At 55.9% G+C, this 16,335-nt stretch overlaps 2 protein-coding genes across 2 annotated transcripts in view; one reads left to right on the top strand and one right to left on the bottom strand.

The window, feature by feature from the left end:
• The first annotated feature begins 349 nt into the window (after positions 1–349).
• Positions 350–2,753, top strand: CDK5R1 (cyclin dependent kinase 5 regulatory subunit 1). The gene has a single exon (XM_030233720.2). It carries the CDS (start codon positions 454–456, stop codon positions 1,345–1,347), a length of 894 nt encoding a protein of 297 aa, XP_030089580.2. The 5' UTR covers positions 350–453; the 3' UTR covers positions 1,348–2,753.
• The window catches only part of MYO1D (myosin ID), a 158,070-nt gene continuing 144,320 nt past the window's right edge, over positions 2,586–16,335 (bottom strand). The window contains exon 22 of the mRNA XM_030232301.2: positions 2,586–5,382. Coding sequence (XP_030088161.1) covers positions 5,226–5,382 — 157 coding nt within the window. The 3' untranslated portion in view covers positions 2,586–5,225. The remainder of the gene's footprint in view (positions 5,383–16,335) is intronic.

Below are 16,335 nucleotides of genomic sequence, written 5' to 3'. Positions count from 1 at the left end.
GGCGGGGCCGGGGCCGTGAGGGGCGGGGCACCCGTCATTCATAAACAGTGGAAGGCGGGGCCTGTGTTACATGGGCGTGGCCTGGCGTAACAAGGGCGGGACATAAACCATTTAAGGCAAGGAGGAGGCGGGGCTCTACCCGTTGCAGCCGTGTGGGGGCGGGGCCTGTGCAACTGGGGGCGTGGCCGTCGGCATCTGTGGTCACGGAGGGGGCGGGGCCTCGGCTGCCGCGGCGGGCGCACGTGTCGGCGAGGGGCGGGGCGGCGGGCGCGCGCACTGCGCCGGCGGGAGCGCGCGCGGCGCGGGGCGGGTCCGGGCGCGGCGCTGAGCGGCGGCGGCGGCGGCGGCGGAGCAAGCGAGAGCGGGGCCGGCCGGGCGGGCCGGGCCGGGGCCGGGGCCGGGGCCGGGGCGGGCGGCGGGGGCCCGCCGACCGCCCGCCGGGCGGCCGGCGCCATGGGCACGGTGCTGTCGCTGTCGCCGAGCTACCGGAAGGCCCCGCTGTTCGAGGAGGGGGCGGCCACGGTGGGGCACTACACGGCGGTGCAGAACAGCAAGAACGCGAAGGAGAAGGGCCTGAAGCGGCACTCGCTGATCTCGGTGCTGCCCTGGAAGCGCATCGCTGCCGTCTCCGCCAAGAAGAAGAGCTCCAAGAAGGTGCAGCCCAACGGCGGCTACCAGAGCAACGTGACCCACCTCAACAACGAGAACCTGAAGAAATCTCTCTCCTGCGCCAACCTCGCCACCTTCGCCCCCCCGCCGCCCCCCGCCGCCGCCGCCGCCGCCCTCGCCTCGGCGCAGAAGGCGCCCCCGGCCGCGCCCGCCGCCGCCGCCGCCACCCCGCGCCGGGTCGTGGTGCAGGCGTCCACCAGCGAGCTGCTGCGCTGCCTTGGCGAGTTCCTGTGCCGCCGCTGCTACCGCCTGAAGCACCTCTCGCCCACCGACCCCGTGCTCTGGCTGCGCTCCGTGGACCGCTCGCTGCTGCTGCAGGGCTGGCAGGACCAGGGCTTCATCACGCCGGCCAACGTGGTCTTCCTCTACATGCTGTGCCGGGACGTCATCTCGGCCGAGGTGGCCAGCGACCACGAACTGCAGGCAGTGCTGCTCACCTGCCTGTACCTCTCCTACTCCTACATGGGCAACGAGATCTCCTACCCGCTGAAGCCCTTCCTGGTGGAGAGCTGTAAGGAGGCCTTCTGGGACCGCTGCCTCTCCATCATCGACCTCATGAGCCCCAAGATGCTGCAGGTCAACGCCGACCCGCACTACTTCACCCAGGTCTTCGCCGACCTCAAGAAGGAGAGCGGCTCCGAGGAGAAGGGCCGGCTGCTCATCGGCCTCGACCGGTGAGCGCCCGCCGCCCCCCGCGCCCCCGGGCACGCCGCGCCCGCCAGGCCCGGAGCCGCTCCCGGGGGGATTTGCCCGACGGGGAAGGGCGGGAGCCGCCGTCTCCCCCCCCACCCGGGGGGACACGGGGGGTTCGGCCGCCGCCGGACCGGAGCGCAGACCCCCGGTTCCCTCCCTCGTCGCCGCTTTCCCCTCCCCATGCTGCGGGCCCGGGGATGCTGCGGCTCCGCCACCGGATTGATCCCAGCAATTCATGGATGGGGGGACGAGAACCCCCCCAGCCGATATCCCCCGGGAGCGGAGCGGGGCTCCGCCGGTCACCGCATCACCGAACCAGAGCCCAGGTGGGGAGGGGGGGGTGGGGAAAGGAAAAGAATTCCTTTTAAAGGCTCCAGCGCAGGCGGCTGAACCGGCCCGGTCGGGACTCACCGGCAGCACCGGGACAGAGACGCGGGCACGGCCCGGGGACCCCCCCCTCCCCCTTTCCTCCCTCATGCCCCCCTTTATTTATTTTCTTTGAAGAGACTCGAATTCCCGAGCGGGTCCGGGTGACGGGAATCACCGCTACTGTTCATGAGATCAATGTGAAATGTCTTGTTCCCATCGTGCACTGGTCATGAGTATTGTGTAAAGGATCTACTTGAGTGTGCAAGCAAGGGGAGCCGCCACATGCTGCTATATGAATTCTTCTAGAACAAACCCAACGAACTGCAAACCTGCGGGGGGGAAAGAGAAAAAAACCCTTCTTTCTTCTGTCATTGTTGCTTTTCCAGTGGTATTGCGCATGCAAACAGGAGCATTTTGTGTCTTCGGAAAAAAAAAAAAAAGGAAAAAACGCATAAAAAAATAATAATCAAAAGAAAAACCTTAACGAGAGATGGCTGTAAAATTACACCCATGCACAAAGACCCGCCACCACCCCGACACCGCAGTCTCGAGCCGGTATTCCCGTATCAGGCCTGGGGACTGAGACCTTCTTTTTGGGTTTTATCGTTTTCTTTTCTCCGTGTGCTCAGTTCTAGTTTAGTTCTGGTCCATCGGGCGTTAAACTGGCGAACAAGAGGGAGAAATAACGTGCCATTTATTTTTATTTTTGATTTTTCACTTGAAGCTCTTCATGGCTGTACATTGGACCCTGCTAATGATACATGTATACGTACGTTTTTTTAGTGCAATCTCTTCTGTAGATCTTTGTTGACCAAATTGGTGGGTATTGTTACTTATTAATTTATATTTGTCTCATTTTGTATGTATGTGTATAGTGTGTTTGTAAGTATGTGTGGTTTATAACCCGACCGACTGTGTCATGGGGCTCAGTGTGCCTGTAATTTAATCCCCTCCCCTTATTTTTATTTATTTTTGTACTGTGCTGATTAAATAAAAATGCACTGACCATCCATTACACGGCAGCGGTTCGTGGCCGAGTCTTTTCTGCGCTCCCAGCCCTCGGAGGGTGGCAGTGGGATTTGTGTTGACGACAGAGCTTTAACGCAGCCGCCGCTTTAATCGCTTTACCTGCGCCGGGGTCACCCCGTGGTGGGAGAGCGGCGGGGCCGGCAGCACCGGAGGGGGAAAATCGGGATAGCGGGATAACTGGGAAATCGGGACACCCATCCCTCTGGGCATCGTCTCCCCCGCGCCGGCAGGAACGGGCAGTGCCATGGTGGGATGCAACTAATTGCTTTCTTTTATTATTTATTACGGTGAATTATGTAAACAAAATCCAGGTCCATTATAACAGGGTTTTTTAATACTCTTTTACACATAAAATATCAGCGATTTATTAAAAAAAAAAAAAAAAGGGGTTCATTGCATTATCGCCCTCGGCTGAGAATCCAAGTTTCAATTTAGAAACAGTTAATTTATGGGAAAATCAAGAATATATATATTTTATATATTTATATATATATTTTATATATATATATATAAAACCAGAGCAGGAACAGATAATATATAAGACACATCGCATCACATATAATATTGCCATCTCATGGTAGGAGAAATTTCCCAAGCCTGCAATTCGTTGTCGTCCATCCCAATTCCATCCAACCATTCTTCGGGAGGGACAAGGGTACAAAAGTGCTGATCCCATCCCCAGCACCCGCCCGGGGCGGGGACGTTCGCACCAGGACAGGAGGCGACAAGTGCAAATCCGAAGGCGCAGCCACGCCGGGCGCTCCGGCGGGGCGGGCGGGTCCCGGCCTTTGGCATCGGTGTCGCTGCTCCAGAGGAGCCGATCGGGGCTCCAAGGAGGCACTGGAAGGTCCGTGGAGGTGCCGGGAGGGTCCCGGGTGGTCCGGGGTGGTCCCGGGGTGTTGAGTGAGCCTGGTGGGGTCGGGGCTGCCGGTGTCACCTCCTGGCCCAGCGCTGGTGCTGCCTCGGGGCTGGGGGGTCTGGAGGAGCCCCTGCCCACGGGGACCCTCCAGACATCCCAGAGCTGCACCCTGAGAGGGGCACTCGGGGGTGGGGGGTGCTGGATGTTCCCAGGGCTGCTCTGAGGCCAGGGACAATGGGAATGGGAGAGCTCTGCCATGGGGCCTCCCCGTGCATGGGCTTGTCCCAGTTCATTCATGCTCCACATCCCGGTCCCTCCCTGCTCTCGGGGTGCCAGTGGGACACCAAGGCTGCAGTGACCTGTCCCGTGCCCCAGGTCCATGGCGCGGCTTCAGGAAACCTTTTGTGAGTGAGGAGCCTCTTCCAGGCTTTCTAATTCCCAAATTGCTCCATCAAACAAGTGCTCCCCTTTGCTGGCTGGGCTGGGACCTGAGGTGGGGGCACCACTCAGCTCCCCCATCTGCAGGGCTGGGAATCCTGACCTGACCAGCAGTGCCAGGACAATCCCAATGCACAATCCCACCAGCCTGGGCTGCTCAGGAACCACAGCAGGGTTCCTGGGGAATAAACCACTGAGGAGATCCATGCCTCTCCACCAACACAGAGCTCGGGGTTATCTGGGCTGGGCAGGATGAGCCCAATATCCCAACACCCACAGCCCACTGCTGGGAAGAGCCAGGAAAACTCTTTGGAGGGAGGAGCCTGGTGCTGGCAGCTGGGGCTGTGCCAGGTTAATGTTGGATAGTGCAAAGCTTGGCCCCCCAAAGCTCCCCCTGTTCCTGGGCTCACCCCAGCCCTCCCTAACCCCAATGCTGGCACAGACACAAAGCCACATGGATCATCCACAATTCAGCAAGGCCACACGGTCCCAAAGGGAACCACTGGCTTCAGGCCCTTGGCGGGGGTAATTAAGGCAGAAAGCAATGCAGGATTAATGAATCCAGGCCTGCACTGGGGAGTCCCCTGTCCAGCCAAGGTGCCTCGATGGGGCGGTGAATTCCCGAGGGAAAGCAGCAGCTCTGGAGGCATCTCCATGAACCTTCCCAGGCCTGGGGGCTGGAGGAGTGTGGAGTGTGGAAGGCAGCCCTCCCTTCCCAGCCTGGCTCTGGTTCCATGGGGATCTGGCCCTACAGAACCTGACTCCCTGAGCTGGGTATCTTTGGTTCCTCCTCTGGAAGCTGCATCAAACTGCAAAAGGGAAAGGAACATGGAAGGGAGAACTGGAGAGAGGGTGAGGCATCAATATGGGAAAGGGAAGAAGGGGTGGAAGTACCTAGAAACTCTTTTTTTCAGACTAATTTCAAAGGAAGCACTCTCCTGACGTTCCAGCCTGGTTTGTGATGTGGAGAACCGGTCACCGGCTATTTCAGGTCCTCATTCCATGTGAATTTGGCTTTTCTAAACCCCTGGAACTTGGGTTTTCCAAACCTTGAGCTTCAGAGGCTGCTTTAGGCACCTGGCAATCGCTGCCGAGCATCTCCCGGTGAATCCCGGCGCGTCCCTGGGCGGGGAGGGCGAGCCCGGCCCCGCTCCGAGGGGAGGGGCCGTTAATTGCCGGGCACGCAGAGCACGAAGCCGGAGCGGTGCTTGGTGAAATCCGGCTGGGGCTGGTTGATCTTGGTCTCCACGGACACGGTGCATTTCCTGCCGTGCAGGCTGCACTGCACCGGGTTGGTGACAGTGACGTGCAGGGAGCGCTTCTCCCTGCGGGAAAGGGACAGAGTCAGGAGGGGAGGGATGGGGTGGGGATGGGATGGGAGGGTGGGATGGGATGGGATGGGATGGGATGGGATGGGATGGGATGGGATGGGATGGGAGGGATGGATGGGTGGGATGGGATGGGATGGGATGGGGTGGGATGGGATGGGGGACGGGATGGGATGGATGGGATGGGATGGGATGGGACGGGACGGGATGGGATAGGGTGGGGTGGGATGGGGATGGGGTGGGGTGGGGTGGGATGGGGATGGGGTGGGATGGGATGGGGTGGGATGGGATGGGATGGGGTGGGATGGCCACAGATGGGACAGGCATTTTCAGGTCAGGCACATCCTGCAGCCACCCCTGTGTTAAAACTCAGTGTTAAGCCAAGCCTGAGCTCTGAGCCCAGCTCTGGGCTTGTGAAGCCTTCCACTCTGGGACTGGGATCCTGTGGGAGGCCTCAGCTCCATGGGCAGAGCCCAGACCAGGCCAGAGGGTCCAGGGGCTGCTGCCAGCTAGGCCACTGTCCCCTGAATGACCCTACAGTGACCCCCTCCAGCTCTGTGCCTGCAGCAGTGACAGGGACACGCCTGGGCTGAGCTCAGACTGAAATACAGCCTTGAACAGTTTAAGGAGCCACAGCTGGGGTGATGGCTGTTCCCAATTCCCTCTCAGATGGACAGACCAAACTGGCTGGGACAAAACTCCATCCCTGCAGTTTTGAACTCCCCAACCCAGTTCTGGCACTAAACATGATTCCCATGGTGAATCAGGACTTTCTGCCCCCACGTTGGTTTGTCTGGGCTGTTTGTTTTCCATGAAGAAAGGGAAGAGCCCAGCAAAGCCACGGCCCCACTGATGGCCTGGCTGCTCCAGGGGCTGGGATGGAGCTGAGGCCAAGCTGGTGGCCCAGCTCCAGCCACGATCCCTTGGGACCAGCCAAGAACCCCCAGAGATCCCAGGAGAGGAAAATCCTGCAGCAGATCCATCCTCATGAGCCACCACCAGTGGGAAGAGCTATCCAGGGACTTGGCCTTTGGGAATTCTCTCCTGTGACCTCACCCACACTTCAAATTCCCACATTTCCAGCATTTTTAGTATAATGCTGAGTGGTTTAGAATTGTTGACATTGGCTCTGTTGCCTCTCTGGATGCTCCAAACACCCCAGGGGGATGTGCTGGGATCCCATTCCCTGTGTTTGGCTCCCAGACCCCAGGTCCTGCCTTGTCTGAGCCATTCCAGCATTCCCACTGCCACAGCCCGAGTCCTTTGTGCAGTTTTTACTCCATTTCCCTTAAGCTGCATTTTTATGCAGTTCCCAACTGCAGATTTTCACCACTTCCATAGCAATGCCTGGTTGGTGGAAGGGGCTGGCAGGCCCAGCACACAAAGCCCTCGTGTATTTAATGTTCTTACAGGTATTTAATGTTATTTACTCCTGCCTGGGTGAGCTGAGGCTGCAATCCCAGCTTAGGTTGCTATTTTTGCTGTGTCTTAGTGGAATGAGCTGCACACCCAGAGCAGCCTCTCAGAGATCCCTGCTCCTTGGGAAAAGCTCCATCATCAAGTGTCCCTAACAGGGATAAGGGTGAAGGACTTTTCCTGTCCCACAAACAAGTTCAAGTGACCAGGCAGAGGCTCTGGGGAGAGGAACCTCAATAACCTGAATTCTGACCCCAAGCAGGACCCAGGCCTGGGAATCCAAAGGTCCTGATGCCCTGTGGCTGTGGGACCTGCAGGAAGCTGCACCAGGCTGGGTCTCAGCTCCTGCTGGGATGAGGAGAATCCCCTGAACACAGGTCTGAGGGTCTGAGTGAAGCCAACACTGCCCTGGCATGGAGGGATCTGGAGAAGATCCTCTGATCTTTGCCTCCTGTGACCATCCCATTAAATTAAGGCTTCCCTCCCCTCATTCCCAGATCCCACCTTGCCAAAGCTCCTTCACTCATCACCTGCTGCTTTTCTTCATGTGAGAGTTCAGCCTTAAAGCATTTGCTGGGGGAGCAGGGCAGCTCCAGGATGGAGCAATCCACAGGGATCTGTGAGTGCTCAGGGATGACAAACCCTTCCTTGGTGTCCCTGCTGAGCACCCCAGGGCACCAGCCCTGCCACCAGGAGCAGCTGGACCTGCTGGGACCTCGGGGCTCTTGGCCACTGCTCCAGAGCTTGGGCTGGCGCCAGTGAGGGAGAGGGGCAGGAAATTTCCCTCTGGTTTGCAGCCCAGCAGGCAGGGCAGCCTGGCTCATGGAGCACAGGGCTGGCAGCTGCTGGCTGCCCTGGCCTGCCCAGGTTTGCTTCTGGGCCCCAAGGGAGGGAACAGCTGCTGCAGCAGCTGGGGAAGCAGACTGAGACCTTCCATCCATCACTGCTTGGATGGGAGCTGCTTCCCTGAGCTCCTGCTGAATTTAGATCCCAAAGGAAGGGGCTGAGATAGAGATGGACCAGAACCACCCTGGATGACAACAAAGTCTCATAGACAAGGGCAACACACAACCTTTGGAGATCAGTGATGCTCAGCAGGACCCTGATGGCAGCAAAGGCACAGACAAGTCCCACTCCCAATCAAACCTGAGCTGGAAAAGGAGTCTTCATGGCACAAACCTGTCCCACCACCTTCTGGGGACTTTGACAAGGGATGGAGGGACAGGACCCAGGGAATGGCTCCCACTGCCAGAGGGCAGGGCTGGATGGGATCTTGGGAATGAGGAATTGTTCCCTGTGAGGGTGGGCAGGCCCTGGCACAGGGTGCCCAGAGCAGCTGGGGCTGCCCCTGGATCCCTGGCAGTGCCCAAGGCCAGGCTGGACATTGGGGCTGGGAGCAGCCTGGGACAGTGGGAGGTGTCCCTGCCATGGCAGGGGTGGCACTGGGTGGGTTTAAGGTCCCTTCCCACCCAAACCCCTCAGGGATTCCCTGTGGGTACCAGGCACTGCTGGGGCTGATGGCAGCTCTGGCTCCTCACTAAGCCCTGCTGAAGTCAATTCCATCAGGACAAAGTGATGGGTGCTGCTCCTGGGGCTCCTCCTGGGCAATGACCCCACTGCTGAGGAGCAGTGATTCCACCCAAGGGACAGCAGGATGTGAGTGCTGGCTGAGCACTGCAGGGAAGGGACCCAGCCCCAGCACCCCTGAGGCTGCTGGCAGCATGGACCAGGGAAGGAGATTCTGGGGCAGTCAGGATCCAGCACTGCTCCCCTCCTTCCAGGGAGCCACGTGGGAATGTCTGGATGTGATGAGCCACAGTGATTTCTGTTCATAACAAACACCAAGGTGTCGGTGTTTCTACAAACTCAGGTCTTCACACAACACAAGGAATATTTTGGGGTGGAAAAAGCCTCTCCTGCCAGCTCAGCAGTACCAGCCACAGCTGCTGAGCCCAGGCTGGGGCAGCTCTTTGCCTTTTCCTGGCCCAGTGAACCCTGCAGGACTGGGGCACTTCCCCTCCTCCTCCCACACCCAGAGGTCCATCCCCAGCTCCCCTCGCTCTCCTGGCTCACAGGAGGAGCAAAGGCTCTGCTGGGAGCCCCATGGGAGCAGGGAGACACATCCCATATGTGTGGGACACTGCCAGAGCCAGAGCAGCCCCTGAGCCACTGCAGGAGCTGAGCAGGCACTGAAGGGAAAGCAGCAGGGAAAGGAGGGCTCTGAGTGGCAGCAGATCACTGGCCCATGAAATAGGAGAGTTTTGACTGAGCATTTAATCCAGGACCTTGGGGGAAACACAAGGCAAGTGGCACAGAAATGGCCCCAGACATCTGTGAGAGCTGCACAGAGCACAGAGACAGCCACAGCACCAGCAGTGGTGGGAAGGGAATGGGGAAGGGAAGGAGAACAGAAAGATCAGAGGGAGTTTTGGTGAGGACAAGAGGCGTAAGGCTGAGAAATTGCATAAATGTATTGTTCAATAAATGTAAATACAGGAGATGCCAGGTTGGATGGGGCTTGGAGCAACCCGGGGTAGTGGGAAGTGTCCCCGCCCATGGCAGGGCTGGAGCTGGATGGGCTTTAAGGTCCCTTCCAGCCCAAACCATTCCATGATCCCACGCTTAAGAACAAGCCCAGATGACCTGGAATGCTCTGGAAGGAGCTACAGGCATGAGAACACAGCAAAGAGTCATTGATGAGATATTGCCCAGTGGGAGCACAGCAGGATGGGGAGCTGGGGACACCCCAGGGACAGCAGCCAGGGATGGGGAGCTGGGGACACCCCAGGGACAGCAGCCAGGGATGGGGAGCTGGGGACACCCCAGGGACAGCAGCCAGGGATGGGGAGCTGGGGACACCCCAGGGACAGCAGCCAGGGATGGGGAGCTGGGGACACCCCAGGGACAGCAGCCAGGGATGGGGAGCTCCAGAGCTGCAGCCCATCCCTGCCAGGGCTCCAATGGAACTGTTCTTTGTGAAGGTTTCCCAGGATTTTTAAATGAGGTGCTGTCCCATGGACAGAGTGGGAAATAAGCTCTTTTCAGAAGCAGAATTTGGGTAGAGATGGCAAAGCCAGCACAGTAATTGCCTGATTTTCATGACAACAAACCAGAGGGATTTCAACCAAGTGTGCAACCAAGTGTGAAATGAGGGCTCAGCAGCAATGAGCCCACTGGGATGGATTCCAAAGGGGATTGCTTTAAACCATCAAACCTTCCCAGAGCTTAGACCAAGGCCTCTTGCTGGAAAGGCAGGAGCACTGGGGGGCACCTGGTTGGCTTCTAGCTCAGGATATTCTGTGATTCTCTGCTCCAAGAAAGCCTGCAGCTGCACACGAGATGTGAGGGCTGTGAGGGGCAGGATGGAGAGCAGCCCATCATGGTAACACCTCATGGAGGTCAGTGCTGCAGCCCCACCTGGATCCTGGCCTCAGCCTTTGAGAGGGTTCAGCCATGAGAAAAACATTAAAAAGGCTCCCAGATGAAGGGAGGCTGCAGAAAAGAGCCCAAAAAAAGCAGCAGCTATATTCTGCATGAAGAAAAAACACAGGAAGCGAGGAGAGAGAAACTCAAGAGGTCTAAAAAAAGGCAATTTTCAAGGCTCTGCTTCCTAACAAGAGCTGAGGAGACAAGCAGGGATATGAAAATTTCAGGGAGGGTTAAATCAGCTCTGCAGGCCATGTGTGGTGTCACTGCTGGGGAGGGCTCCAGGCTGGGGTGGCAGAGAGGTGACAGTTATGGAGCCATAAAATCAAGGAATGCTTTGTCTTGGAAGGAACCTTCAGGACCATCAAGTTTCAACCACATCCAGTGCCATGGCAGGGACCCCTCCCACTGTCCCAGGGAGCTCCAAGCCCTGTCCAGCCTGGCCCTGAGCACTGCCAGGGATGGAGCATCCATGGAATAACCTGTGCCAGGGCCTGCCACCCTCCCAGGGAACAATTCCTCATTCCCAAGATCCCATCCAGCCCTGCCCTCTGGCAGTGGGAGCCATTCCCTGGGTGCTGTCCCTCCATCCCTTGTCAAAGTCCCTAGAAGGTGGTGGGACAGGTTTATGCCATGAAAACTCCTTTTCCAGCTCAAGTTTGATTGGAAGTGGGACTTGTCTCTGCCTTTGCACACCCAGTGCCACCCCTGCCAGGGCAGGGACACCCTCCGCTACCCCAGGAGATTCCAAGCCCTGTCCAGCCTGGCCCTGGGCACTGCCAGGGATGGAGCATCCATGGAATAACCTGTGCCAGGGCCTGCCCACCCTCCAAGGGAGGAATTTCTTGAGCAGGGTCTAAAAAGCCACTGGATATATGATGGGTAATAAACAAGGACATATCTGAGGTACAACAGGTGACATTTGGGGACAGATAAGTGCTCTCTCAGGAGGGTTTAGGGCCCAGGCTGGTGGCTGGTAGGGCAGGGTTCAGGGTATATCTCACCCAAGCACTTGTGGGTTTCTGCAGCTTGCAGGACAATGATACTGAGGGCAATGGGCTCAAAGGAAAACTTACTGAGAAAATTATTCCCACAGCAGCTTCAGCAGAGAAAAACAGGAATAGCTGAATTCCCAGGAGCAGAATCTGCACTGAGACCTCGGGGGCCCTGTGTGTCCCCCCTGTCCCCAGCCTGTGGGAGCTGCTGCCAGGAGGGGCTGCCACTCTTCATGTGACCACAAGAATCCCAAAGTCAACACCCCCAGGGAGCCAGGACACAAAGGGCACCACATGTCAATAATCCTGGGTGGATATTTCATTCCAGAGCTGCAGCTCTGGCACCTCAGCTCTGCTCTCCCACATCTCGAGTGTGGCAGCTCCAAAGCACCAGGTCCCATTGCCAGAAGAGATTGACACACTCAGAGCACAAATTCCCCCATGTAAGACTCAGAAGATTTTGACAGCATCATCCCTGTGACTCCTTGGCGCTCTCCACCCTTCTCAGAAGGAGAAAACACCTTCCCCATCCAGGTCTTGTTAGAACACCCTGGCTCTTGAAAAAGGCTCAAAGCAATGATTTGCTGTCCTGTGTGATCCAGAAACAACTTAACACCCTCTTTCCTTCTTGCCTCAGCTGCTGGGCTGGATTGGGAGCCCCTCTGCACCCTGTTCAGGACAGCCCCAAAGCCAGAGCAGGCAGCTCCCTTCAGCCACAGCTTCCTGAGGAGAGGAGGAAGGACCCAGGAGCCCTTGGTGGGTGCAGATCTTTCCCCTGGGCAGGAGGCAGGGGATGCACACACACACACACACAGGCAGGCTGTGACTCACACGTGCCATGAGGGAGATGAAAACATCTGAAACCACAAGGGCTTTGCAAAACCTGCCTTGTGAAACCTCTCAGGCTCACAGGATGTTTCCCTGCAGCATCACCGGCTTTTCGGAGCTCTGGCCTCGTGGAGCTCCTCAGAGCCAGGTGGCCTTGCCAGAATCAGACATTTAGATGGATCAAAGCCATAGAAAAGAGACTACAAAGAAAGTCAGACAGGAATCAAGGAGATCTCAAGTCAGGATCAAAAGGAGAATTTCCATAGTCAAAGGTCAGAGCAACTGCTCCAGGCATTCTGAAAGGTCACTGAGCTGAACACAGCTGCCAGCTCCCTCCTCACCCTGTGCTTTTTCACCATTATCTGCAGTCAAGTGACACTTGAGACACTGAATTTTTTTTTCCATCTTCAAAACCAGCAAATATTTACAGTATATTTCTTTTGTGCCTGGTGGTCTGCTCAGGTAGATCACCTGGGAGGCTGCCAGAAGTGCCTTTTCAGAAGGGAGTTTTTACTGTGCAGGAGAAGCACCAGGCTGAACTGTGAGCTGAGAGCTCAACCCCTCCACTTAAGAAGTGGCTTTCAAGCCTTTTTGGCTCAGCCTTGCCTATTGAGTTAGCAGAGCAAGGCTTTGGGTGACACAAATTTCATTGTCACCTGCTGAGCTGTGACAACAACACTGCTGCTCCCTGGTAATGAGCAGCAGGAACTGTTCAGAGGAGTCTCTTCCCAGGGCAAAGTGTCACACGTGTCCCACGGCCCAGGGCAAGGCAGAGCCAAGGCAGCTCTACTGCCATGGTCCCTTTGAGTCCTGCCTGAGCCATAAAAGCCACTTTTCTGAGAGGCCAGCAGCTGCCACAACACTGCTGGGCCTTTTCCATGATGTGTCTGCAGCACATCCAGGTGTATTCCTTCCCCTCTGGCTGAGATGAGCATGAAATATTGGTATATAAATTATTATATACATTATACATATATTTACATATCTATAATAGCTCTATTATTACATTAAATTGCATTATACTATAGAATTATATACATTATAATATTATATGATACATGATTATAATATAATAATATAATATAATAGATAAATAATAGAATATAATATAATCATAATATAATATAATATAATATAATATAATATAATATAATATAAATAATATAATATAATATAATATAATCATATCATATCATATCATATCATATCATATCATATCAATTATAATAAAAGATATTTTATTTATAGAAACATATAAAATTTTGGTTTTTAAAAAGCATTAAATCAAAATCCCCAGTCCATTCCATATTTGGTTCTCTCATTCCTAAAATGCATTTATTCCCATTGATCCCAAGGCTGGGAGGTCCTGGAGCAGTCTGGGAGCTGACTTCCTTCCTCACTGATTTAGGAGCTGGGGTGTCTGTGCATCCCTGCTCAGGAGCTGGGAATCATCCCTGCCAGGGGGAGCTGGGAATGCCAGAGAGCTGGGAAATGTTTCTGTCTCTTCCAGCAAACCCCTTTGGTTTAGGTGCTCCTGAGGCCGTGGGGCAGGGGCTGCCCCTCCCCAGGGCTGCTCTCCTGCTCTGGGAGCTTGGGCCAAGAGCCAGGCTGCTGAAAAACACCCAAACTGCCCAAGGGGGGCTCCTGGGGCAGGTCCCAGCCATGGGGCTGCACCCCACAGCAATATTTCATGGTGGGAAAGCCCCCACAGTGGTTTGAGCCATCACTCTGTGTCACTGCATGGTGTGTCCCTTCCTCCAGCCTGGGCAGAGTGGAAATACCCAGGGAATGTCACTGGTCCTACCCTGGAACATCCAAGAGAGGGATCACAGCCTCACCCAAGCTCCATCATCCTGCTGAGCCAGGGCCAGCCCTCACTGCCTGAACCCCTGAACCCCAGGCCTGACCCAACTGGACCTGAGCTCAGCTAAAACCAGGCCTGGACCTCGTTACCCCTCTGGGACTATTAATTCATCCCAGAGCAGAGTGGACAGGGCTTGGAGCAGCCTGGTCTGGTGGAAGGGGTCCCTGCCCAAGGTTCCTCCCAACCCAAACCATCCCATGCAGAAATTTCCCTCCCAACCCAAACCATCCCATGCAGAAATTTCCCCCTTCCCTGCCCACCCAGCACAGGAGGCTCCAGGCTCCCTCAGTTCTGCTCCTGTGGGAGATGGGAATTCCTCTCTGGCCTTCAAAGAGAAGTGTCAGGTTTTCCCACCTCTGTGCCATCAGCTTCCAGTGCCTGATGCCATTTATCCCCCATGAGCACTCCCTAAAGCTGGTCAGGAGTTTGTGGAGGAAAACCACAGGCTCACTCTACAGGGAATTTCCTGGGAACCTGCAGTAATGAAGGAGCTAAAAAAAAAAAACCCAGTTAAAAAAGCACCAATAGTGTGCTAAATATTTCATTTCCTCCAGCAGGCAAAACAAAAAATTCCCAATCCCCTGAGGTGGAGGCAGCTCCCAGCCCCCACGGCAGCCAGGGCTGATGGATGATGGATGGAACATCCTGGCAGAAGCCCCCACCCTGCCACGTGCCCCCCTGGAGGGAACTCCAAAACCCACAGAGTGCTCCTTCCCTGATCCCTGGCACACCACAGGAATGGGATTCAATGACCCTTAAGGTCCCTTCCAACCCAAACTGCTAAATGATTCTGTGCATTCAATTCTCTCAGAATTCAATGTAATTTCAATTTTTGAAGGGAAGGGAAAGGGTGGGGAGAGCTGGGCCAGGGCACGTGGGGCCTGTGGCTCCCAGAGCCAGCAGGGAGGACGATGGGGACACGTCCCAGCCCAGCCCCATGTGCTGCTCCCCTTCACCTCCCCAGCCCTGCTCCCAGCCCTGCCAGCAGCAGGGATGAACTGCAGCTTCTGCAGCCCCAGTGAAGTCACATCTCAGAGCTATTCTGAGCCTGGCAGAGCTTTGGGGAGTCAGAGCTCATCCGGCTCCACCGTGGCCTCAGGATGCTGGAGTGTTACATATTTTATAAAAACCACCATGCCAAAAATATGATTCCAAGTGCTTGGCTGGAGCAGAGGAAAGCAGCACATGGGGGTGATGCCAAGAGCCTGGCATTAGAAATGCACCAGCACATAAATAAAATAAGAGCACTTAGGAGGATGAGCACAGAGCTGCCTCCTGGTTGGGACAACTTGGGCTCAACTCCTGGGCAGGTTGAGAAACAGCAAAAATCTTTCCTTGTATTCTCTTCCCAGTGCTGGTCCTTGCCATGGCCCCCCTGGGGAATGAATTCACCAGCCCCACATTTACTGGGGCACATTTGCAAAGTCCCTCCTCAAAGGATGCTCCTGGCCTGTTCAGCAGCTGCTGATCAAATTCTGCCAGCTGAAGTTCAAGAAGGTAGAAATCCTCCCCAAAAATCTCTTTGAAGGGAATCCAGCACCTTTCAGGCATCTGGGATGTGTTTGTTCAACATCTGCAAGAAGACTGTGAGGTACAGGGCTTGATGCAGAGGACAAAGGTGTGGGATTATACATCTGTTTTCCACTCAGATTTACAAGAGACAATGACTTTGGGGTGGCAAGGAGTGGTTGGAACAGCTGATGGATGCTTTACACTGGAAAACAACAGCACAGAGAAGCTGTGCTCTCACTTTGGTACCCAGAAAAGCTCCAGCCATCCCAAGGGATCAGCAGCTTTGCTTTTCCCACTGCAGGGCTGTGAATTAAATGGATATTTTTAGAGCCTGGCAGAGGTCTGAAACCACAACAAGGGGGAAGTTTCCCAGAGATCACCCAAAATCATGATAGGAACACAAATAGCAGGGACACTTTTGAAATTCTTTGGTTTTCTCTCATTATTTCTTGGGATCGACCTGTGCCACTGAAAGTGCCAGGAAGCAGCTGGGATAAGAGAGGACAATTTGCTGTGGTGAAGTCACCAGCTCAGCTTGCCTGGCTCCAGGGGCTGGAAGCCGCGGGGACAACAGCAGCAGGGCTGTGGCCAGGCAGAGGGGATGGCAGCAGGGCTGTCACATCCCACCACAGCTCGGGGTGGCAAACAGCTCAGCTCCCTTGTATTCCACCCACGCTGGGAATGTGCCCGGAGGGCTCTGCCACCCTGGGGAACATCCCGGGCAGGAGCATGAGCACGGGCAGCGTGTGCCAGCCGTGTGTGCCGGCTGTGGGGGTGATGAGGGGAGCCTGGGGGGGCTGGAGGGGCTCTCGAAGGATGATGGAGAGCGGCTGCTCGCAGAGCCGCAGCTCCCGGTCGCTATAGCAACCTGGATATCCCTCATCCCATCTGATGCCTCAGCGCTGCCAG

The sequence above is a fragment of the Serinus canaria genome, chromosome 27 (assembly GCF_022539315.1).
Source record: "Serinus canaria isolate serCan28SL12 chromosome 27, serCan2020, whole genome shotgun sequence".
NCBI lineage: Eukaryota > Metazoa > Chordata > Aves > Passeriformes > Fringillidae > Serinus > Serinus canaria.
Note: the sequence above shows the minus strand (reverse complement) of the source record. Positions and strands in the feature narration are given on the sequence as shown.

Bases quoted from the DNA above. Each gene is read 5' to 3' on its own strand.
- CDK5R1 (XM_030233720.2), top strand. From the start codon at position 454: ATGGGCACGGTGCTGTCGCTGTCGCCGAGCTACCGGAAGGCCCCGCTG.